Source organism: Anser brachyrhynchus (genome assembly GCF_964034855.1).
Source record: "Anser brachyrhynchus genome assembly, chromosome: 24".
Classification (NCBI taxonomy): Eukaryota; Metazoa; Chordata; class Aves; order Anseriformes; family Anatidae; genus Anser; species Anser brachyrhynchus.
This window is the reverse complement of record NC_137717.1, coordinates 2,626,649-2,651,331: the sequence shown is the minus strand read 5'-3', so window position 1 is coordinate 2,651,331 and position 24,683 is coordinate 2,626,649. Positions and strand designations below refer to the sequence as shown.

Below are 24,683 nucleotides of genomic sequence, written 5' to 3'. Positions count from 1 at the left end.
AATCAGCAGTCGGTCCTCGACCAATCGCAGCCTGCCTCCCTCCAGCCACCCCCCCCGCATCTTTTCCCACCTGCCAATCACATCGCTCGCCCAATCACCGCCGCCCTTCCCACTGAGCCCCGCCCCCTCCCTTCGGACGCCATCTCGGTGGCGGCCGCCAGGAGGCGGGATGGCGGCGCGGGGCGGGGCGGTGCCGGGCCGGGCCGTGCGTCACTTCCGCTGTCAGGTGGCCGCCGAGCGGAGGCCGCGGGGCTGCGGCTGCGGGAGGCGGCGGCGGCCGCGGCGGCCCCGGGGCCATGGGTGAGCGGGGGCGGCCCGGGGCGGTGTGGGGAGGGCCGGGCACGGGCACGGCACCGCTCGGCCGCCCGTGGTACCGGCCCCGCGGCTCGGCAGCCGGGCAGCGCGGCCGGCAGGGCCCCACGGAGGCCGCGGGGCCGGGTCCGTCACGGGGGGCTCGGCCCAAGGCTGGGAGGGGGGAGCGGGGACATGGCCGGGAGGCGGGGGGGGGCCGGCTGGGTCCCCGCTGTGCCGGGGGAGGCTTCATGGGTTCCTCTCCGGTCCCCTCCCGGTCCCCCTCGGTGCCCCGCAGCTCTCCCCGAGGTTTCGCCGGTTCCGGGTCTCGTTCCCCCGCCGGTTCAACGCGTGCTGGCGTCTCCCTGAGGAGCTGGGCCCGTCCCCGAGCCCCCCTCGGGAGGGAGGTGGCGGGGGGGGGGGGCAGGACCCTGGGGACGGGGCCCGTCCGGTGCCGTGTGAGGGCCTGGCCACCAAAACCAGGGCTCCTGGCCTGGGGAGGTGAGCGGGGTCTGTGCCGCTGCCCAGCACGGCTCTCGTGGGGCCCCTCAGCACAAGAAGGACATCGAGGCCCTGGAACATGTCCAGAGAAGGGCTACGAGGCTGGTGAGGGGTCTGGAGCACAAGTCCTGTGAGGAGCGGCTGAGGGAACTGGGGGCGTTTGGTCTGGACAAGAGGAGGCTCAGGGCAGACCTCATTGCTCTCTGCAGCTGCCTGAAAGAGAGGTGTGGGGAGCTGGGGTCGGCCTCTTCTCACAGGTAACCAGGGATAGGACCAGAGGGAACGGCCTCGAGTTGTGCCAGGGGAGGCTCAGGCTGGAAATGAGGAGACATTTCTTCTCAGAAAGAGCGGTCAGGCGTTGGGACGGGTTGCCCAGGGAGGTGGTGGAGTCCCCGTCCCTGGGGGTGTTCAAGGGGAGGTTGGACGTGGGGCTTGGGGGCATGGTTAGCAGGTGATGGTGATAGGGGGCGGTTGGACCAGGTGATCCTGGAGAGCTTTTCCAACCCTAATGATTCTCTGGTTCCTACAGTCAGGGCCTGGTGACCTGCTTTTTGTCATCACAGGGCTGCTGGCGAGGCTTTGCCTGGCTGGGGGCACAGCAGAGGGGCTGGATGTGCAGAGCAGCACTCACGCGGTGCTTCTTGCTGCAGTGTAACCACGAGCTGTTGGCTCGTTGGTGCTGGTGGCCTCCTTGCTCGGGGTTTGGGTTTTTTACGTTGTGCTGGGTGATGGAGGAGGCAGCGGCTGCTGATTTTCTGCTCTTTGAACATGTGTGAGGGGAGAAGAGCTCAGCCAAGGTGGAGTTGGGGTTTTTAACGCCACTGCAGTTCCCAAGATCCTCTTTCATCCCGCAGCTCTGTACGCTGTTAGGTGGGGTTTGTCTGCTCCCTTCCCTCTCAGCGGCAGACTCCGGGGGTGAAATCTCCGGGGAACTCGTTCCTGCACAAAGCCCGTAGGTTTTGCCGGTTACCTGAGCTCTGCGTTTGCGCTCGATACAACTGCGACTTTCTCCTGCTGCAGAAACGCTTCTTGAAAACACCCTGGCAGCTCTGTCAACAAAACCTGTGTCCGCTGCCACGCGACAGCACCCGTGCGCCCGTCCCGCTGCCGCAGGTGACAAGTGGTCCCCGCGCTGCCTGTGGCTTTCAGGGAGCAGAAACGAAACGCTCCCAGGAAGGGGCTGGGCTCGCCTGTTGGTGAGGAGTTCTGCTGGCCGTAGGGGATCCCGGGCGTTACCGGGGTCTGTTGGAAACTTGTACGGGAGCAGGGCCTCGTGCAGGTGGCTGCGGGCACGTTCCCGCGGGCAGGCTGTGAGCGAGCAGCCCCTGGGCTGAGCCGCCCGGATGTGGGAAGAGTTTCCCTGATGCCGGAGCGCTGCTGCTACATCCTTTTATTGTTTCTCTGTGGCATCCGCACCGCTGGCTTGGTCACACAGCCGCGGTACTTAAAAAGCCCCCTCGCATCCAGCTGCTGCTTGTCCTCGGGATGTCGCTGAATTGTCTCCGGACACCTCGCAGGCACCCAGCTGCTGCCTGGTGAAGGGCATCCTGCCTGAGCTCCTGCTGGACTGGAGGAAGCTCTGCTCCTGCTGTAATCTTCTGGGTGAAATAGTCTGATTTCGTTAGCTGTTGTCCTTTTTTTTTTTTTTTAACTTGCAGTGCATCAAAATGCTTTCGTGATACAAACTACAGCAACACTAGCATGGCGCTAAGAACTGGTGCTGAGGGACAGGAATAGGGTAGGAATTAACCGTGTGGGTAACTTCTATTATTTAGAAGTCCCTGTTATTTAACACCAAGCCGGGGCTCGGCGAGCAGAGTATCGCTGATGAGCCCGGTATCGTTTCCCTATCGAGCCGAGCGACCACACCTGGCTGTAAAAGTGTCAGCACGCCTGAGTCAGGCGAGAATCCGTGTGTGCGTGAGGAAGGTCCCGCTGCGGTGATTTATGGAGCGCTGAACGCACGCGGCAACGTCAGCTCGGATCAAAAACCCCAGCCTGGTCCTGCCTGGTGCAGGTTTTAAGGGCAGTGCCCGCTTGGCTCGGCGCGGGCGTCCCCGGGGCTGCGGGTTTCGCTCCCAGGCTCTCCGGTGCTGCGGGGAGAAGGGGTTAAGCTGGAGGTGGTGTTTGTGTAACCCGGCAGGGAACTCCCAGCGTGAGTCCGGGGTTGGGATGAGTCCTCGAGCCGGGGTGCTGATGCATCAGAGGGTTTGGAGGCAGCGCTGCCACAGCTGCCAGCTCGTGCCGTGGTTAGGGCGCTGGATTCCTGCGCTTCGGAGCTTCCCCCGGGGGCCTGGAAGGGATTTCCTCCCCCGTGGTTCCTGCAGGTGGCCTCGGCCCTACAAAGTCGCGGACCGGCAGCAGCTGGAGTGAGCAAGGTGCGTGGGAGTCCCCTGGTGCCACGGGGGCTGCCGGCGGCCGCCTCGACTCCCCCGTGGGGCTCAGGGTTCGGGGCTGGGGGTGCCGCCTTGAGAGCGTGGCTATGCTCGGGGGGAGCAGCTCGGCGTCCCGCTCGGAGCTGGCTGGGGCGCGGGGAAGCAGCTCGGTGAGTCTCCGTGCGTTTCCAAGAACTTTCTGAGTCAGGGCTCCTCTTTCTGGAGGAGGCGTCCCTTCCTGGAAGGGCTCGCGGCGCCGCACGCGGGTTGCACTGTTGGCTTTCTGAGTCATCCGGTGGACCTTTTTTTTTTTTCCCTCTTTTTTAATTATTTATATTTCTTTTGCAGAACTTTTGCAAAGCTTTTGGTGCCGTAGGTCTGTAAAAGTTAGTGCTCCCATACAGCAAAGCGACCAGAACACTGCAGCTGATCCGACCGCCGCTGGGTGCAGGCAGAGAAGCTCCCAGCCACTCTTCGTCGGGGCTGGTTCGTGCTCCACCTTTCAGGGCAGCTGTCCTGGGGCAGCCCTGCCTCTCCCCGAGCAGCGGGTCTCGGGGTCTCGGGGGAAGGTGTGTGGCAGGGCGAGGCGATGGCCACGCTCTCGCTGCCACCCGAGCCTGTTGCTGCCGCGCGTTCCTGCGCTGAGGAGCCAGACCACAGCCCGGGTTTTGCTCACTTCGTGTTAATCTTTGTCAGACCGTAGCCCAGGTTTTGTTCATTTCACGTTAGTCCTCATCTGGGTGTTCAGGTCCTGTCCAGCTTCGCTCCCGATGAGCTGGAATTCGCCGTTTAAAAACAGAAATGAATGAACCGGGACCTTTGTTCCAGCTCGGCGCCGGGTGCGGCGTTGGGCTGCCCAAAAACCAAACCGTGGCAAACCCCGTGTTGGGGAGGGGTCTCCCTGTCTGGGCGAGGACAGGGGGATGCAGGAGCCCGGGTGAGGCGCAGCGAGCTCGTCCCGTCTGCAGCGAGCTTCTCGAGGGGTGGCGGCAGAGGTAATTCACAGCTGGTGACGCCGGGGGGACGCCGGTGGCTGGAGAAGAGCAGTGTCTGCGCGTCCTTCTGGGTTGTCTTTCTAATGTCACACTAGAAAGCGTAACCACAGAGTGACCTGCTTCGTCCCCCGTGAGATAAAACCAGAAAGCGTCGCTGAGGTTCTGTCAGCTCTTCCAGTTTCTTAACTAGTTTCTGTGGTGCTGAGTAATCCTGTTAACGCCCCAAAGGTGCTCTTTTTGTTGTGTTTTTTTTTTTTCCTGCTGTCAGTGGTGGCTGCCGGACTGCAGGCCCTGCCTGCTCTTTAATCTGGGATGAAAAGGGCAGCTGCCTGCTCTCGCTTTCCTTTGTTGCCGTACCGGGCACTGGAACGTCGCGCGGCAATTCAGGAATTAGCCCGTGTCCTTAAGCTACGTAATTAAAAGACGTTGCGTCGAGGCCTGCAGAATGATTTGATTAATAATTCCATTAAAGGCAGAGCTGGTGCAGCAAGGAGCTGCGGCCGCTCCTCCGGTGGGACGTTGGATGCGGCGCGTCAGAAGCAGGCGGCGGATTTCTGTGCGAGGCTCCTCGTCTGCGCGAGGAAGGCTGTTGGTGCCGCAGATGGCGGAGCGGGGGCTGCTCGACTCGGTTCGAACAGTTTGTTTTTGGGGGGAAGGGGGCGGTGAACCCACCCTGCGAGTACCCACGGCCGCGTCCCTCGGGTGGCTTTTGAAAGGATGAATGCTCTCGGTCCGGCTCTGCAGCAGTGTTGGGTGCTCTCTCTTGAGACGGATCTTGCTGAGGTTGAAAGGAGGATTTTGCAGTCTTTAGGGCTGGAAAACCCCAGGTACCTGGCTCCTGAGGCTGCCTGTAGATTGCTAGAGGCGTGCTCTTCACGTTTCGAAGGCTGACCACCTCTTCCACAGGAACCCTGCTGGTCCTGAGCCTTGCACCACGTCTGAATTTTGGAAGAGCTCAGTTTGCAGCCTGACGGGTTCACGTGCGGGGCTCCGCTTGCTGCCTCTTCGCTCTCTCTGCTCGTTGTGCTGGAGGAGGAGCCCTTGTGTGGTGCAGCAGCCCCTCACCTGCGTGCTGTGAGTAAACCTGTCCTGGAGAAGCTCTGCTGCCCCGCCGCGCTAGCAGCAGGGTGAGAAGAGGGACCCAGCATGCCGTCAGGACAGGACGGATCCCCCATCGCACCCATCCTGCTCCCAGCTCCGAGTGCCAAGGGTTGCTGCGGGGCTGGCGTCTCCGTTTCCAGCTGCGGAGTAATTTTAAGCCTAAAACTAACTTCAGGCTCGTTCCTCCAGCACACAGTGCGGTTAGTTGTGTCTGAGCGCTGCCGGCTTTGTGCCGCGAGCGCTTGCAGCAGAGCCCCTTGGACTCAGAGCTTTGTGTCGAGATGAAATGAGTTCGTGGGTAGAAGGCACCTGCTGGCCCGGCGGGGAGGGAGCCTCCCGCCTTGCAGTTGTGGCTGCTCAGTGTATTTTCCTTAAGCCCTGTCTTAAAACGCTATTTTTAGACCCGTGCCGAATGGATGGCCTCGGTGCTGCGGGAGGCTTACACAACGAACTCCGCGGCCTTTTGACCAATTTCCTTGCTCTAATCGGGGTTACGCAACGCGCAGAAAAGGGAACGGTCCTCCTGCCTGCCACTGCGCCTGCCCCTGCTTCTCCCCCCTTTGTCCCGAGACCTTCCTGCATCTGACTTCCCTTTGCTCTTTCCACAAAGGAGCTCAGCACGAAGCGCTCTCACGTGGAAGCCCAGAGCTGGAGGCAGCTCTGGCTCCTACGGGGCAGTCCCTTTGTTTTTTTGTGGGGTTTTGCTGCCCTCGCTGTCCCCGCTGCCTTGAGGCCCAGCGGATGCTGAGCAGGGAGGTGGGATGCAAGGTGCCCTGGGTGGCACGAGCAGGGTCGTCCTTCGTCCTTGAGCGCACGTTGGTGTTTCCTCTCCTGCTCCCACGAGGATGCTGCTTGAAATTGGAGGGTGTCCGTAAAGAGCAGCCGGGCTGGGGCACCCCCAGAGGTGCTCTGTGCGCAGACAGCTCGTCCCGAAAGCGCTGCAGGCTGGCGCCGTGCAGCCTGCTCGTCCCGCCACCCCCCAGCCTCCTGGTGCTGGCAGCCCGGCTCCCACGTGTTCCCTACGTGCCTGCCGTCGATGGCCTGATCGATCACTGGGTGTGAGCCGGCCTGGGTCATCAAACGGGCGGCGTGTGCGGTACCTGAGGGTTAAACGCGGAGCTCTGGGGGTCGGTGCGGTTCTGGAGGGTCCGTTGTAAGTTGTAAATGGATCCTTTCTGGTGGGGCTGGGTGAACCACTAAGCAGCACCAAGTGCCACTAGCTTGATTGTTTTTTGTATATAAAGAGTCCAATATAAGCTGTAACAAGGAATCAGTTTGCAGTGGGGGTTTGTAAGGGTGGGACTCAATGTGGTGTTCTCTGCCTTTTGCCAAAATTGTGCTGTTCTAGTCCAAGCTTTAAGCATCGGTATTACCGTGACTTAAAAATTACGTCCCGTGATGAAGGTTCTGTTGTGGCAGCATCGCTAACGCGGGTATGCTAGAGAGGAGGTTAAAGCAGGCAAGCCAGTGTGCTGCGGTGGAGGTTAAAGTGCAGAATGTGTGTGTTTGTGCTGTGCAGATGTGTGTCACATCACAAAATGTCACTGGGGGCCGTTGACGCTCGTGTTTGCCTCTCTGCGCAGGGCCGTGCGTCTGTGACTCCTTGGTGACTAAACTCGCAGAGCCCTTCTCGTTCTCTCATGTGATAGCGGGAGGTTTCGGGCCCTTTCTGAGCCAAAACAAACACAGATGTCTCAGGCTGCAGAAGTCTGGGTGCATACCACGTTACTGTAATCAGGAATAATCCAGAAGCGCAGCATCAAGTGTATCTCGTTTCGCGTTACAGAGCCCTCGACCTCTCGACCATCCTGCCTTCTCCGAGGTGATGACTCCTGTCTCCTGAGACGTTGGAAAACCTAGTTTGGAAGAAGAGTCAAGATACAGTTGATGCTGAACTACGTGAGTGCTCGGATCGTTTTGTTTACGATAACGCCGTTTGCACCAGAGATTCCTATCCGGCTCCGATTGCACAAGGGTCATTATCTCAGAGTTTCTGTGCAGTGGGGTTTCTCCTGTGGAAATCTTACTCATAAGTTTCCAGCAGGGCTGATTGCGTTGCGAGGAGCGGAGAACTTTATAAGGCACAACCAAACATTAGGGCAGGGATGGGGAAGGAACGAAGCAAGGATCTGGAGATGCTGGAGCAGCTGGGCCTGGTAATGTTTCTCTTTCCCAGATGTGAACTTTTGGTGGAATTCAGTAGTGCAGGGATGTGCAGCCTGCTGAAAGGCTTCTCACCTAATCTCTCTTGCTATCTCTGACCTCGGTGACAGATACTGCTAGATAATTAATGCAATGAGATCACTGTTGTGGCTACAGAAAGGGTGGGGCTGCCAGAGGGTGAGTGTCCCAGCCTCGTTCAAAGTATGGTGATTTTATCAGTCTCTGACTTGCTGAAACTCTGAGACCTTTTTTTTTTTTTTTTTAAACAAGTACAACCCAAAATATTTTCTTGGTCTGCTGTAGTAACCTCTTAGGGAAGACCAGCAGGGCTTGGTTTTGACTTGCTCAGAGGAAGAAAATGGATCTGTGCTTAGTTCCTCCTCTCTCCCAGCCCCCTTAGAAGAAAAAAAAAATCAACCTTTGAAATGTCAGAGCACGAACATTTAATGTGTAGATGTTTGTGAAAGCCTTTGAAACTATTTTCCAAGAGAGAAAGGTGAGGACAAAGTGTATTGGAAACACAACTTCAGTTTGATGGAGCTGATTTACGTTGAGCATGCTGCGTGTGAAGGACTGCTTGGCAGCAAGTGTGAGAGGCTCTCTTCCTGCTAAGCCAAAACAGGACTTTGCTTTGGGGAAGAGAAGATTCAGTGACTGAGGCTTGAATTTATTTGGCCCTGTAGGTATCGGTTTTTCACTGCCACCTCAGATTCTCTTTAGATTTTTGAGTAGCAGAATATTCATGTTGGAAATCGGATTTTCTGCTCTGCCAGAATAAGCAGAAGTTGGTGACTTCTGGTTGTTTGTGCTCGAGAGCTGTGGGGGTACGCATGGACCTTGGGTACTTTGATGCAAAGCTTGAGGTTCTCATCTGTTGGATTGAATTGCTGTGTGCTGGTGGTAGTGCCAGAGAGCCCACGTCCTGACACCGCAGCGTTTCCCTTCATTAGGATATCAATTAAAGGCAGGTAGCAGGGCTGTAAGCTGAACAGAGCACCCTTCCTGTGTGAGGAGGCTGCAGCGAGGCAATGTTCCCCATGTCAGACTCAGATTTCAGGTGTTCTGCTCAGTCCAGTTGTATGGCATGGAGATGGATGGAGGAAGCAATAAAAAGCTTCGAGCCTAACGAGGTACAAAGAGAGAGCACTTATTCCAAGACTAAAAGTGCCTTTTTGAAAAAATCATTGTTAAATTAAATGAATTCCACAGTAACTAGTGTGTGTTGGTTTTCCGTGCCCTTGCTAGAAAAGGTGAAAGATATCGTTCATTTTTAAGGTCAGCTGAAATGTCCTGTGCTCGTGGCTGCTCGAGGAATAGACTTGAACCTCTGGGGTGCTTGGTGAGCCGGCTGCAGGGGAGTTCTCTGAATGGATCTGCACAAGCCCATAGGCTGAATCAGAAGTAGGCACCCATGCAAAAGGATAACTTAGGCATCTGCTTTCAGAGTGTTTTTTTTTTGAAATATGTTAATGTGCAAACTTGTTTTTGCTGTAAAACAAGCTCTAATTATTTTGACTTGTTCCCACTATGTCTCTCAAACAACTGTTCTAGGAAACGTTGCTTTGAATAATGAGCCTGATTTATACCTTCAAAATGCATTAAGCCTCCAGCCCACAACTGGGCTATCAATAAATGAGCCGTAGTTGTGTTTTTTTTCCACAGAAGCACGAGTAGGCAGAGACAAGCGCATCAGTAAGTGAAAGCCTTCCTGTATGAAATAAGGGATAGTATGAGGAAACTAACTCAGCTGCTCACCAAAATGTGATCTTCTCTCTCTTTCAAGAGCCGAGGATGAAGCGGCGAGCATCAGACAGAGGAGCTGGGGAAACATCCACTAAGGCAAAAGCTCTTTGTACAGGGATTTCTGGAAATAATGCCAAGAGAGCGGGCCCTTTTATTCTGGGTAAGCAGGGAGGGTTTTCTTCCTCTTTAGTTCTCAAGATAGAGAGCTGCTGATTGCAAAACTGAAAATGAAGGGCAAAGCAGATGTGTAACGTAGCACCTTATACCAGAGCAATTCCCATGATGTAACAGAGCAGCAACCCTTGCAGCTGGTCAAACTAAAGAGATCTGTAATGCTAATGCAGCAAGGCGGGCATGTCCTTTCAGATAAATGTGAACCCTTGCTTTTACTTTTACTTTTTTTTAAACTACATTCTTAAACTTTGATAAAAAAGCAAATTCAGAGGCTTTTCAGTTAGAGTTCTAGGGATGTGTTTAACCCATTTTGCCTGGAACATTCTGTCAAATCAGCATGTAGACAGCTAAGTAATGCAGTACTGGCTATTATAATGGATGTGTGCCCGGGCAAGGCACTCTGCTAGCTTTTAAGAGTTGCTAGAAAAGTTGTTAGTTTGCAACAAGTCACACAAAGTGCTAAAAACTTGATGGACTTTAACATGATGGACTTCCCAGTGGAAACCAATGGTTAATCGATCAGAAGTAGATTTAAACTGAAGAGGGGAGACTGTACATTGACCTGAAATTTGGAGTTACCTCTGCACCCGAGCAGTCCCTGCAGAGGTGGCAGTGAGGCTCGGAGGCGCTACCAGTAGTTGCCGTGGGTGTTGGTAGTAAAGGTAAAAGCTGTGTGGTTCAGGCATGCAGAAATTTGAATTTCTAAATACAGCTGTGCTGCGTGTGGGGTTTTTTGTTAAATGGTTCTCTAGTGAAGAACCCGAAACACTGTCCAAAAAGGGTTCATAGCTCAGTACCACTTTTTTCTTTAGATCATGCTTTGTGGAAAGACAGTCTCCAGAAAAAGAAGGAACTTGACTTAAGCTAATGTAAACTGCGTGACACTTGAATACTGATGTAATCCCGAATTAGTCATTTCTGCTTAAAGGAAAACAAGTCTGTTTTTGCTTTGTGCTGTTAGGTCCACGTTTAGGTAACTCCCCTGTGCCAAGTATTGTTCAGTGTTTGGCAAGAAAGGATGGGACAGATGACTTCTATCAGCTAAAGGTAAGCAAAACGCAGGAGTTCCACATCTTCAGAGCTCTCTAACTTTTGCCCTCGCAACGAAGCGCTTGCAGCAGTGTCTGGTGCAGGCTGAACTGAGGGAAATGGCTGCTGGAACTTCCCCTCAGCAGGGCAGCCCTGCCAGGCACCACTGATCTGGTGTGGAGATTGGCTCTGAGACGAGGCCGCTGTGGCTGCTGGTCTCGTGGGGCTGTCCTGGAGCCTTCAGGTCTCCACCACGGTACCTGAGATAGCGGTGGCTCCAGCAGGGAAGGTCACTTGGGGTGTTTGCAAAAACCACCTGAGCTGCTTTCCTGTGTTAATCAGACTCATGCTGTGCGTTCTGCACAGCTCTTAGTTCAGACAGGTTTGTGGCAAGTGTACAAATCAGAGTAATTACACCCAACTGTTAAATACACGTGTGAATGCCTGAAATGTGAGAGCTCTGGGCGCGTTTGGGTTTTTCTGGGAGTTGTAAAGGTCTTTTCCCTTTTCCTGAAGATTCTCACTTTAGAAGAAAGGGGTGATAAAGGAATAGAAACGCAGGAGGAACGACAGGGCAAGATGCTGCTGCACACAGAGTATTCTCTCCTTTCCCTGCTCCACAATCAGGAAGGAGTGGTTCATCATCACGGGCTCTTCCAGGTACAGCTGGTCACCGTGCAGGTTGGGGGAACGCCAGGAAGTGCTGTTGGCTTCAGCTGCTTTTGTTTAATGTACGGTTCACGCTGACCCCGTTCTTGTGCATACAGAATTAGCAGCACACCGCTGGGATTAATCAACGCTGCTTCAAACGAGCAAGTTTGTGGCAGGGCCTTGTGATGTAACGGGGTTTGGGATTTGGGGAGCGTGAGAACAGTGAAAGATGGGGCAGGCACACCGTAGCACACCCTTTGATACTTGTTTGACAGTGACTCCTGTGATATTGCACCTGAGGCCTTTTAAACCTTGTGTAATGGCCGTTTATAGGCTGCCTCGCTGCTTCACAGGGAGGAAAATAGCTGCTTTACTGGCAAATTAATTTGTGCTCGTAGAGCACCTTTAGAACTGAAGTTGTGCTTTCCGGTCTCTCTGCTGCTTAATGATGACTTGTAAGGAGGAACAAGTTGCCAAGAAACTGCTTCAGCATGTTAAAACAAACTAGTAAATGTGCTGATCAGCATCTCCAGTGAATTGTGATGCTGTTAACACCCTGAGAACTGTTTATGGGTACGAGGGACTGGTACGAATTACCACTTTGGACGTTGGAGTTGCTTTGCTTGCTGGTTAAATTTTGTCAACAGACATTTCACTCGAGGCCATCTGTGCTATATCTTAAGTAAACCAAGCCCGAGTGTCCTGTTTAATGTTATGAAACAACTGCTGCTTTTGTCCTGAGATTGCTATTTTTCTGATTATTGATGCCTTTGATCCCTAGTATTCAGACTGTACCACTGCAGAGCTTTTTAGGCTTTATCTAAAGGTGCATGTTTCAGCATCAGTACTGATATACACACGTAAACAAATGGCATTTACTTCCTCTGGCTTCTTTAAGTACAGATCATGCATCTTCTTTCTGAAATCCCCACTCGGGACAAAGATCAAGGCCTATAATTGCATTCACTTACTTTGAGATCAACGTGCATTTATTTTCTGGCGCTCTCTGTGTCAGTGAGTATGTCCAGATAGCTTCCCTGAACTATTGCTCTTTTTTTTCCTCCCTGTAGGACCGAGCTTGCGAAATTATAGAAGATTTAGAAGCCAATAGAATGGTCAGAAAAATGAAGAAGCGCATTTGTCTTGTGTTAGACTGTCTCTGTGCTCATGATTTCAGTGACAAAACGGCAGATCTGATCAATCTGCAGCATTATGTCATTAAAGAGAAGAGGCTCAGTGAGCGAGAGACGGTTGTGATATTTTATGATGTGGTACGAGTGGTAGAAGCATTACATAAGGTAAGGTCTTCGTTGTCCCTTTCTGTGCTGGAGGGCTTGGTCTTCTCCTGTTAGTATGAGATGTTTTAAAGCTTCCTTGTGCAGGCAGTGGAAAGGTTATGAAGGATGGGTGTTCCAGCCATTTCCCAATAAGTGTTCTGCGTAAGACCTCGTGCCCCGAGCCATAAAAGAGCGTTCCCTTCCCCTCCCCTCAAGTTTCTCGATGATAACGCAGCATTTGTTGACTGTGGAGAGGGGCCAGCTGGACTCGGTGCAGATCAGGTGAACTACAGTGTTATTAACCTCAAAGTGGTCGCTGAAGAGTAGGAGAGCAGAGGTTAATCAGATGCAGGAAACACTCCAAGCTATTTCCTTTCGAAGCAAAATAAATCTCAATGTAAGAATTGATTTGTGAGATCAAAACCTCAAGCTGCAAGTTTGAGATCAATGAACTAGGAGCTACTGGAACAAAAATAGATTCTGCTGATGTCTGACTTCTTACCCTGTAACAGGGGGCTTCCATCCTTCCCCAGCAGAGCAATGAATTATATATCGTTTGGTAAAATGATCGTTACTGAGGTCATACTGAGCCCGGGCACTTAAGTTTCTGGCCTTTTGGTTTCATTCAAGTCTGTCTGGATGTCCAAAGGAGCGAATTTGCTTGGTCTGTCCTTTGAGCAGAACTGAAAATGAAGTGCACAGAGTACCCGGAACACAACCAGACTAAAAAACTTAATCTGGGTTATTTTGAGGTGTCCCCTTGTGTTAGGCGTAGGACTGTGGGCATTATTGTTTTTTTCCCCCCTGCTTTTCAACCCAAAAGCCAGTGTCTTCAAGTACTGTAATTAATTTAACATAGTCACCATTCAGTGTTCCTTCTGTATGTGAGAATCAGCTCTGCCTTTCTTAATTTATATCTAGAAGAAAGCAAACTACCGAAGGAGGTGGGTGGTTCCCACCTGTTTTGTTTTAGTCTGAGAATGAAGACAACGTAATTTCAAAAGATGCTTAGTGCTTTTGTCTAAGCATTGAATTTAGACAATTCTGCCTTTGCTCATGTTATACTATTACGTATTTTACAGAAAAATATTGTGCACAGAGACTTGAAACTAGGAAACATGGTGCTAAACAAAAGGTAAGTCTGCAGGAGAGCTGCTGTTCGGGCAGTTCTTTTATGCTTTTTCCCTGAAGTAGATGCTTTATTAGGAACACAACTGAAGGCAGCAATCATTGAGAGCGCTTTTGTGTGAGAAGGCTGAGGGATGTGGAAATGAGCTGCACAAAAATACAAATCCAGTTCAGAGTTTATGGGCTAATTTCCAAAAACGAATTGAGCCCAACTTAAATAGTTCACTCTTCCACCACGCTCGCTGACATCATGTCAGCACTTTCTGTTGGACTCTAACTTCTGAAAACTACATTTTCTAGTAATTCAGAAACCTGTAAGAGAAATGCTTCTTACAAGAAAGAAGGAACTGAGATGTGTTGAGTAGTTCTGTTCACATAACTCGCTTTCCATCGCGCTAAAGGAATTCCCAGCGCTGCAGTCTGCACCATAATCACAGCAGTGTTAAATCTTTGACTGCTACACTGCTGTGTTTTTGCTAGCAGTAAAATATTTACTTATCTAAACAAAAGCTCTTCTGTCTGTGTTTGTGCTTGAAATAGCTTCCTTGATGCCATTAGCTGGTTTGCTGCAAGCCCCAGTTTATAAAGCAGTAATATCCAAAGTCTTGGATGCTGTGCAGGCACCGGAGGGAGCAGCCCTCCTGGAGCAGAACGAGCAGCATCAGTGGGGCATGGCCTCAGCCCAAGTGAGAGGCAGCTGGGGGCAGCGTACGCTTTGCCTGGTGGCTCCTTGGAGTTTTCACTTGCCTTGATTTATGTGTTTAGTTGGCACGCTAGTTCCAGCTCGGATATTTTGCTGTATTCTTCAGTATTACATTACTGGCTAAATATTTTGCACTAGCCTTAAGAATGAGCGGAATTCATTGTCTTTTCACACTCTGTCTGGTTTTCTGTGGAATGAATAAAAAATTGGAAGGCTTTAGGTCTGCAGGCTTCCGGAGTCTGCACAAAGCACTCAGGTTCACCGTGGTCACAGCTTGCTCTTGCTTTTTTTTTCCCCTCTTCCCTAATACTGTTTGAAAGCAAACAGATTTTTGCCTCTTGAGGTTGAACTCCTTGGTGTCCCCCCACCCCCAACACACACGCATAACAGCCAGTAGTTTTCAGGGAAGCCTGTGAATTGTTTAGACATTTTTTTATATAGCGACTTTAAGATCAATATCTTCTGCTTGCTTGTTTGATTCCTCCTTGCTAGGAAGAGGCAGGCAAAGGTTGCTTCTTTAAAGGATCCACCCAGAGCTTCCCTCCTTTTCTGGGCAAAGTGTGCAGTGGAGATACCTACAGCTAGCGCTGCACGCACGGGGCCCCACTAGCAAGAAAGGGAAGGTATTTGAAGCTCTGACCGTACTTGCCAAAGTCGTTCTTTGCGCTGTGTGTTATGTTTTGGCTTTTTACTCGTAAGACCATCGGCTCTGGTGAGGAACAACTGCAGCCTCTGAAGCAGTGAGTCATTTGAAAGGGTGGGTGAGGCTTAAGAATAGATTACCATGGAGAGGACCAGTCATCTGGACTGATCAGAAGTGTTTGTTCCGTTCCAGACGTGCTCACAAAAGAGCACCAGGTCTTCTCTGTTGGCTGGGGAGCGAAGTTAGTTGTGCGTCACTCTACGAGGTCCTCATTAGGCTTCTGGGCTAACGAAGGTCCCTTGGACGCTGCCCCCTGCCAGCTGCATGCGGTGAAGCCTCACAACAAGGTCAGGCTTCCATGTAGTCAGCGCAGTAGCTGGATGACTACAGGTTAAATCAAATCTCAGGGACTAAATAAAACCAAGCAACCCCGAACGTTCGAGCGTCCCTTAGAACACTTTGTCTTGTAAGTCTGTAACAAATCCCACAAATTGCTATTCAGCCAGGGAAGTCTCCTGACAGTTGAAGCTAACACTTCTTAAGCACGAGTCTGTCTTAATAATCAACTCTCCATTGCCAGCCCACACTTGGTTTTATTTCTCTTGTCTGTGAGACTCGCTGGAAACATTTCTTGATTATTTTGACTGACTTAATTTGTGCTTTCAGGCTTTTATTGTGTAATATTTTTCAAGAGTATAGAAGTCTTCTAGGCAGCGTTTTTCTGCTCAGTCCTGTAAGCTGTATGTCAAGAGCCAAATTACCTGAGTGACAGGGAAGATTGAATGTGGTAGTAATTCCGTAACGGGCTCACTTTGCCTTAAAAATGTCGTTAATTGGAGCTGGTGATGCCGTAGGGAAGTAGGGGTATCAATACAGAAATTGCATGTGCCCGCTGTTCTCACCTTTTCTGAAGTGTTTCAGTGTAGGAGGCTTTTTGATGGTGATTAGATCTTCCCTCTTTTGTGAAGAGCAGTCCTGGAGGCGGGTAACACTGCCGTGGGACTCTTGCAGCGGGGTTGTTGGGCAGTGTGCAGGTGGTCACGCTGAACCTGATCGTGTCCTGTGGTCACCCACTGAAGATGCTTGAGCAAGCAGTGCGCAGTAGGGCTTGCCTAGGGCAGCCCTTCCTGTAGGGTATTTTCCCTCAGCTTCCAGAAAACGTGGGAAGGAGATGCAAGGTGGTTAGGGAAAAGTAGAGGAGAATCAGCTTTTAAAATAGGGTTTTACTTTCTTAACGTTCGTGCCCTACAGTGGTCAGCAAGCACGTAAGTGCAGGTCCTGGTGCTGCTGATCCCTGCTGGGTGCTGTCAGGCTGGTCCTGGGAGGTGGTCGTGTGGCTGCAAGGTGTCACCGCGTGCCACTAAGGCTGGATGTAGGTTGTGTCCGTAGCTGTAAAATGGATTTTCTTATTCTCTCTGTAGGAGCCTTGCAAGCTGTGCTGACGGGTGTAGAATCTCTCCCTGTCAGGATGGTGTTGATCTCGCAACTCTGCTCATCTTTTCCCCATAGACATCTCTGTTTTGGTGTCAGCTTCCTCTGTTTGTGCTGTTTGGCTCGTGGCACGATGCTTCTTGTTCACTGATGCCTTCTGATTCTCCCCAGGACTCATCGAATAACCATAACGAATTTCTGCCTTGGGAAGCACCTGGTGAGCGAAGATGACCTGCTGAAGGACCAGCGAGGGAGCCCTGCCTACATCAGCCCAGATGTGCTCAGCGGTAGGCATCCCCTTTGCTCCTTGGTGGAATTCACAGCCCCTGCTTTTAATGTTTGCTTTGCTTTTATTCGTGGCTCTTAACATTAAATGAAAGCTGCCTAATTCTGCTCCCACGTGTAACCCACCTTTTGAGATCCCCTTAATTAGGTCCCGATTATGAGACTTGATCTATTTTTTCAAGTATCAAGGGAAAGTGTGAGTGTACCTTGTCTTAAGGTTAGTCTGAACTTCAAAGCTAATTAAAAGCTCCCTGCCTGTTCCTAAATAAGTCAGACTGCAAACAAGATGTTCCATTTCCCACATCTGAATTTTGTTCCTGAGGCTTCGCCTGAGCTGCAGATAAATCCCTAGGACTAAGCCAATTGTCTCAAACCCCTGTAAGGTCAGTTTATTGCAGGCAGTGCAGCCCAAGGAGCAGTTGCAGCAGCAGCTACTTGTTTCCTGAAGGGAACTGCTGACCCTCGGGGCAGCTTCTGGGCTGACTGAGAGGAGTTGCTAAAAAACAGAGGAATGATCATGCCAGGCCAGCCCAGCGGTGTGTTTGGCCTGCACCTTGTCTTCAGCAGAGGCCTAAAGCAGATGTCTAGCAGAAAACAGCTTTTCCTAAGGTTCTCCACCCTTCTAACTGTTTGCAGCGCAGGGACTTTCAGAAACAGATGGGGTTTCTGTCTGTTTAGTTGCTTCAGTAGGTTTCTCTTCCCTGCGGTCTGCTGCTGTGCTAGCTTTTGTGCTGGCAGTAGCTGAGCAGGCAGTGGTTTTGCTCTCTGGTGAGCTGGACTAGAGTGTTAGAGGGTGCATTTACAGTCGGGGCTGTGCATTTGAAGCATCTCTCCGTGCAGACTCCAGTTACTAAGCATTAACTCATGTCATGGAGCCGTTCTGTTGAGCACAGATAATTCCTTTGGGCTGGAGCTGAACTGCAGATTGAAGCCCAAGATGACCACTAACACATCCCATCTGCCAGGGGTTATCCATTGGCAGGGTCAAGCTTGTGTTGGGATGATGGTGAACTGCCCAAAGCTGGCCAGTAGGTCACCAGCACCAACTGTTCTCTGTACGAGCCTGCAGTGTGTTGGGCAGCACCCCTTGGTGGTGTGCTCATGGCTAGTGTGAAATCCAGAACCCCTGCCAGCCTTCTGTGCCACTCGTGCGCGTGAGGATGCCGTTAGAACACCAAGAACTCCTCTGCAGAAGATTTGGGTCGTTCCTTACTGGTCTCTGGTCTCCCAAGGTTTTGTATCTGAGAAACGCCCTCAGAGGGAGCTAGTCCTTTCTGCTCTCTTTGCGAGAGCCAGCAGACTCACCCCAGTTTGTTGTCGGGGTTACAGGAGGTGGCGATAAACGCAGCTGAGCTCTTCGTCGTGATCTCTCAGGCAGGTCTGAGGCTGCTTCCCTCCTGGGCAGGACTGAGCCAGGAAGGGAGGCAGAGGCAGGCGGGGGGGTGGGACGTGTGTTTTTTGCAGGCCTTTCCTGTTCTGCAGGATATCCTGAGGCCCCCGTGACCAGATGGATGACAGGAGCCAACTGCTCTGTAGGAGCGTGGAGCGGCTGGGGCTCAGCTAGCTGCTGTCTGGTGAAGGTGGCGTGGAGCTGCTCCTTCCTGCTGGCCCGGGGTGCTGGGCTGGGCTGCAGGCACCCAGCTGCTTCCGACAGCCCCTGGTGGTGCATTGAACGGCCTCTCTGCGTGCCGCAGTGCCACAAGGTGCTGAGCACGCTGCTTTTACTCACTTCTCTGACAGCTGAGGCTGTCCAAGACCCAGCCTCACATACAGGACAGTGCCTTGCAGCAGCACTGCCTGGACTCCTCACCTTCAGGTGCAGTCGCTCTGTGCTCCAGCTCCAGCGTCCCCACACACAGCCCTTCCTGTGCTCTTGAAACTGCTTTTCCAAAGTGGCTCAGTCTGCAGCTCCCCTCCGGAGGCAGAAAGAAAAGTTACTTGAGGACAGCTCAGGCTTCGCCACCATCTGCAGACTCTGAGCATCCTTCTGTCTGTATCGCTAATGCTCCTGTGCGAGAGGAACCCAAAAAGCCTGGTGAATTAATCATTGTTGTAGTCTCTGGGAGAAGCTGTCTTCTGCTAAGAGGTGGCTCGCGTTTTGTGGCTGCTGAAATGTCACAGCAGGAAAAGCTGGAGGAGGAGGGAGAGGTGCCTTTTTTTTGAGCATATAAAGCAAAGAATAATTAGTACAAATAACAAATGCTGCAGCAGTGACTCACCGTGTGAGTCAGAGGAAGCCATTCCCTCGATCCTGTGCTGTGGTACAGCCGTGGAGTTTCAGTTCTGACCCTCGTGCGAGCTGCTGTTGGCTGATCTGTGGAGCCACTGAAGGGATGAGCAGCGCTTCCACCAAGTGGCTCCCAGGGCCTGCTGGGCCCGCAGCAGCTCTCAGGAAAACCTCTGCGGGGAGGCTCTCGCCTTCGCAGCTGGATCCTGCAGCCACCTCTCGGGATCCGTCCTGAAGGCCCAGTGCCATCTCGATGCCCTAAATCTTCCCCTCCACCTAAATCCCCCTCGCCGGCAGTGTGGTGGCATTGGTGTGAGCGTCGGGCCGCTCCTTGCTGGAGGAGCACTTGTTCTTCTGGGGCTTTCCTCCCTGCCTGCCCTGCTTCGTGCCTGCTGGCCCTACGTTCTCTTCTCCCCTGGCCTGGACTAGCAGCAGGGTGGGTCTGTGGAGCCTGCAACGTTCAAGGTGGTGACAGTCTGCTGGGGATGGAGAAGGGGGCGAAGCAGGTGTCTGAAGGCAGAGTTAAAACAGAGGGAACCTTCTGAGAAACTTGGGCTCTTCGTTGTGCTGCCGGTTAGTGAGTGGATGCATTTCTGAGAGGCAGCACTGCAAGGCTGCTCCCTGGGTTTAGCTGTACCCCGGGGCAGATGTGGGCTGTCGTGTGAGCTCCCACACTGTGTGCTTCTGTTCACCTGATGCTATCGGATCACGTCCTAGCCGCTCAGCAAGGAAAGCATCCTCTGTAGAGACAGGATGACAGCTCTGTGGGGACCGCTGGCTTGCTAATTTGTGACAGAGGCACCTTTACAAGAGGTTCTCAGTGGCCTCCCGTAGGAAGGCTCGAGCATTTTGACCAGTGCTTAGAAAAGAGGAACACGCGCAGAGGTTGCTTCAGAGCTTTTACCTCTGGCGGTGGGCTGCAGGGGCTGGCAGGACTGTAATTCCTGTTGCTTTTGTCTCTTCCTATCTTAATGCTTTTGTCTCCTCCCTCCCTGCAGGCCGGCCGTACCGTGGAAAACCCAGTGACATGTGGGCGCTGGGCGTGGTGCTCTTCACCATGCTCTATGGCCAGTTCCCCTTCTACGACAGCATACCTCAGGAGCTCTTCCGCAAAATCAAGGCTGCCGAGTACACCATCCCCGAGTGAGTACAGCCTGTCCTTGGCCAGGGAGTCAGCCTCGTGGTGATTCCTGGGGTCAGAGCAGCAGTGGCTGCTGTGCTTCCTGACCCCTGCTCCCTGCTTGTGCATCCTGCTGCCGACTGCCCCCCTCGGACACGTGGCCTCACCTGTGCGTTCTCTCTCCCAGGGATGGGCGGGTCTCAGAAAACACTGTGTGCTTGATCCGAAAACTGCTGGTCCTGGATCCACAGCAGCGTCTGACAGCGTCTGAAGTGCTGGATTCTCTCAGCTCCATCATAGCATCGTGGTACGTTCGATAGGAGCGAGGCAGGAGCGTGGCATCTCCGGCCTCGAGCTGTGTTAGTGCAGCCGTGGTCAGCAGGCTGCTGCCAGACACAGGACACCAGAGGGTGATCTGTGAGAACTGCAGAAAGTCTAAAATCCCGTGTCTGCTGGGGACACAGCCAGCACGGTCAGTGCAGATGCTTATCGCTGCCACAAGGGTTGCGTTCTGTAAAACAATAAAATTGTGAAACAGTGCTGGGTACAGAGAGGCCTTCGCTGCTCCTTTCCCTCCCTTGCCCCAGGTTTGACTTTAAAAGTTTAAAAGACTTCAAAGACTAAGGTCTAAAAGACTTCTTGACTGAAGTCAAGAATAGCATAGCTGTACGTACACGTGAGGCCAAATACAGACACTTCCTACAAGCTTGTAATTAGGCTTACACTCTTAAATAAAATCAGGCATGAGATCTCTAGAGGGGGAGAGCCAGGAGACCCTAACACAGAGGGGTGTGCTGCAGTTGCAGGGTGGAGACGCCTTTTAAGGGTAAATCTCATGCTGGGACTGGCACGAACCAACAGCTGGGGTGAGATTCCAGTAGCACACCCCAGCAGAACTGCATCCTGGCAGCGTGTGATCTATGCAGCCCTCTCATCAGCCCTGTGACCTCCTGTCTGTGCCGCACTGTGCGCTCAGGCCGAGTTCTTGTGCTGCCTGCTGGGCCGGCTGTGCAGGCTGTGATTTTTGGAGCTGTGGCTGCTTTCTCTCCCACCTGTGTTAGCTCCGCATCCTGTTTAAAAACAAAAAGCAAGACTCTGGGGATGACGACGTGATTTCGTGCGGAGCTCTTAACGCAGCGCTCTCCCCGCAGGCAGTCCATGTCCTCGCTGAGCGGCCCCTTGCAGGTGGTGCCAGACATTGACGACCAAGTGGCTAACCCTGAAAACCCCCAGGAGGTAGGTGCAGGAGGGCCACCCCCGGCGCTGGGGCTGTGGCTTCGTGGCCGTGCTTCGTTTGGGCTGGCGGTGCTCGGTGCGCTTCCCTGGGCTGCATCTCCTGCTGGCCTAGCAGCCCTCAGCACCTGCACACCCAGACTGCTTTTCCACATCCCTGTGCCACATTTACTCAAAGCATGCCCATCCCTCGTGGCCTCCGGCCTGCCGAGCTGCATGGCAGCGAGCTCGCTGGCCCCGGGAGCTCTCCTCGAGCGGTGTCTGCTTGTGTGCAGCTGGGAGCTGGGGCAGGGGGAGCGGTGCTGGCTCAGGCTCCCTGCTGTGCTCTGCATCCTGCTCTCTTGCTGATGTTTGTCCTGTTGGAAGCGGTGGCCGGTGACCTCGCCAGCTCGTTATCCTCAGCTCGTTATCCTCCCGTGGCTCAGGCCAGTCGGAGGCAGTGGCAGAGGGGCTGCTTGTCAGGAGGGCTGCTCCTGGCCGTGGCTCTGACGAGGCGGCTCTCCCGCAGGTGAAGGTGACGGAGGAGTGCTCGCAGTACGAGTTCGAGAACTACATGAGGCAGCAGCTGCTCCTGGCGGAGGAGAAGAACACCTTGCACGAGGCCAAGAGCTTCCTGCAGAAGCGGCAGTTTGGGAACATCCCCCCCGTGCGCCGCCTGGGCCACGACGCCCAGCCCATGAACCCGCTGGACGCGGCGATCCTGGCGCAGAGGTACCTTCGGAAGTAGCTGCCCACGCCTCCGAGAGCACAAGCGCCGCCCTGCAGCCCGCCTTTCACGTCGCCTACCACAGCTCAACAGCAATACCGGTGTCCCGCGATGGAGAATAATGTAGCAATTCTTCTGAGCTCTGTTCGGGGGCACGAATCGCTCTGGAGGGAGAAGACTTTTTTTCAAAAGCTAGTTTTGGAAGCAGCAGCCTCTTGGCATCTTCTGGAATCTGTTTTTTAAATCGAAGCCTAGATGACTAATCTGCTTTTAATCATGACTGTAATCTACCTCTCTTGTCTTTTTAACCATGCTGTTCTCTGGATCGAGCAAAGCCTGGGGGAAAGGAGAAGACTACCAAGGGTGAAGCTGGCTTGCTGGCACAAAAGTTGCGGCCGTGTAGCATGGAGAGCCGGCTGACGGCGTTGGCTCCGTATGGTTTGAATAAGCTTAGATTTATCCGGGTTTCTTGAAAGCAAGGATTTCTTGAAGCCTCCCACTTCCTTTCATCTGCATCAACCCTTTTGTTGGTCTGCCCGTGCCGCCTGCTCTGGTGCAGCCTCACGCTCGGTGGCCTTGTGAGGGCTGCAGCACCCCGGGCGGCGCGTTGTCACCCGGCGTGACCCGCGGCACGGGACGGGACTCGTCCTTGCAGGCGATGGCTGCAAAGCCCGACTCGTGTCCGCAGCCGTTCAGAGGTTGTGCAGAACTTGGCCCGGCTTGGCCTTTGACCTCTTTCCTCCCTTTCACTGATTCTTTTAGTTCCGTAAGAATATATGATTTAATCTTATTTTTTTTTTCAGTAGCTTACCTAAGGTGCAGTTAAAATTGCATTAATTCTGATTTAGCATTTTTCACACTTCAGTTGTGGTACAGATATAATATATGAGTTACAATGTGAAAAAGCTTCCCAAAATAATCCGCCTAGAGTTAGCAAGGGGCTGGCTGAAGTCTCTACTGTATTTGTTCCCTCGCTTATCTTGCCACCCGGCCCCGCCACCGCCCCGCGTGGTGCCGAGGCTGGAGAAGGACGCCCCGGGTGGTCACCCAGGGCCGTGCTGAGAACGGGAGCGGTCGTTTCTGAGCCTCACTCTGTGAACTGGATGCCTGTCTTGCCAGATGACCCGTTCTCGCACGGCGCTCCTGCAGCTCCTGGTGCCCCCCGGGGCCTCCTGCTCGGCGCGGGGCGCTCCGGCTGCCTCCCCCTGTCCTCGGGGGTCCCTTTTGGCACCGGGGAAGGGGCGAGTGGGGGCAGGGGGGCTTCTGTGGCCTTTGGCCGTAGGTGCTGGCCCCCTTTTGGGGCTGGCACTGCTCCCAGAGCCCTGGGGGCTGTCCCCACTGCCCTCGCCCTGCAGGGAGCGAGCAGCGTAGCGTGTTGTTGCCTTCCCTTGCCCCAGGCAGGCTCCCCGCCTGCACCCTTCCCCTCCGAGGCCGTGGTTCTCCATGGGGGGACCCCGCTCACGGCCGCAGGGCTTGACCCAAACTCGGGGCAGCACCGGGCATTACCTCCTGCCTCCCCCTCGCCCAAGCACGCTGGCAGAGCAGGCGGGTGACTTGTGAACACTAACACAGACCCGAACGGTTGCGCCAACCCCAGCCAGCTGAGCCAGTAGCTTCAAGTCGTAGCCTTATTTATTGCCAGGATGGTCGACCCGTCCCTCGCCCCCCCCCCGTGCCACCAGCAGGGCCCCCCCCCCCCCGGCCCCAGTTGCGCAGGCTCTGTCCGATTTTTCCCCCTCCCCGTCTCTCCCCCCACCTCTTTTCTCTTCTGTTTCCCGAAGTTAAAGCAATATTCTGGGGACTCTGCGAGGCTGCGCGGTGCTGAGCGCTCCCGCACGGTGAATCGCGCTTGGGTTAAAGCGAACTGGAAAATTTGGGGGGGGGGGCGGGTCGTGCATGGGGGGCATGAGCGGTGCCGGGGGGAGCGGTGCGTGACACGCTGTAGAAAAGGTTCCTATTGTAAGGAAAAAAGGAAAAAAAAAAGAAAAGGAAAAAAAAAAGTTTGTATAAAGACGTTATTTTTGTACTGCATCCAAACTCCTCCTGCATGTCGGCAATAAAACTTGGTTCCGAGACCCAGGCGCGCAGCGACCCCGCGGGGACGGGGCCGGGGGGGGCCGGGGGGGCTGCGGTGCTCGCGGGGGCGCTGCGGGGGTGCGCGGAGCGGAGCTGCCCTGTGCGGCCCCATAGCGCCCCACATCGCCTTGCATTGTCCCAAATTGCCCTGCATTGTCCCACACCACCCTGCGTTACCCCAAATCGCCCTCCTGTGCCCCACATCACCCTGCGCTGCCCCAAATCACCTTGAATAGCCCCACGTTGCCCTGCACATTGCCCTGTATTGCCCCTTATTGTCCCAAATCGCTCTGCACATTGCCCCAAATCACCCTGCATTGCCCCAGACAGCCTGGCTTTGCCCCATATCACCCTATATTGCCCCAAATCGCCCTGCATTCCCCCACATCTCCCTGTATTGCCCCCCATCACCCTGCCCTGCCCCGGCAGAGCTCAGCATCATCCCCCACAGGTCCCCGCATGGTGCTGAGCCCCTGGGGCTGATCCAGGTGCCCCGGCAGAGCCCGGCCCTGCCCGCAGCGTTTACGGGGCCCTGGGGTGCGGAGCCTCAAGCTGGAACCCACCGAGGTGGGGCCGGGCCCCATCCCCCCACCCTCGTCTTTGTGCCGAGCTGCCGGAGCACCCCGTGGCGCCATCCTGCTGCCGGCTGCAGTGGGGCCGAGGCGCTGCTCCACGTCTGGTCCCTACTCGGCCCCACAACCCCGGGGAGCTGGGCCCAGGGCAGGATCCCAACCCCACACCTCCCCGGGGCCGGTGTCTGCCCCGCGAGCCTGTCCCGGTGTGGCCGCGGTGCCTTCGCCCTGCCGAGGCTCAGCCCCCGCGAGGCCGGGA

General features: G+C 54.0%; 1 protein-coding gene across 1 annotated transcript; it reads left to right on the top strand.

Moving 5' to 3' along the window:
* The first annotated feature begins 151 nt into the window (after positions 1–151).
* STK40 (serine/threonine kinase 40) lies at positions 152–23,851 on the top strand. The gene is made up of 12 exons (XM_080567398.1): positions 152–300; positions 7,050–7,162; positions 9,210–9,329; positions 10,305–10,390; positions 10,889–11,032; positions 12,094–12,321; positions 13,383–13,435; positions 16,377–16,492; positions 19,716–19,860; positions 20,025–20,144; positions 20,989–21,073; positions 21,579–23,851. Exons 3-12 carry the CDS (start codon positions 9,218–9,220, stop codon positions 21,795–21,797), a joined length of 1,308 nt encoding a protein of 435 aa, XP_080423524.1. The 5' UTR covers positions 152–300; positions 7,050–7,162; positions 9,210–9,217; the 3' UTR covers positions 21,798–23,851.
* Positions 23,852–24,683: the final 832 nt, after the last annotated feature.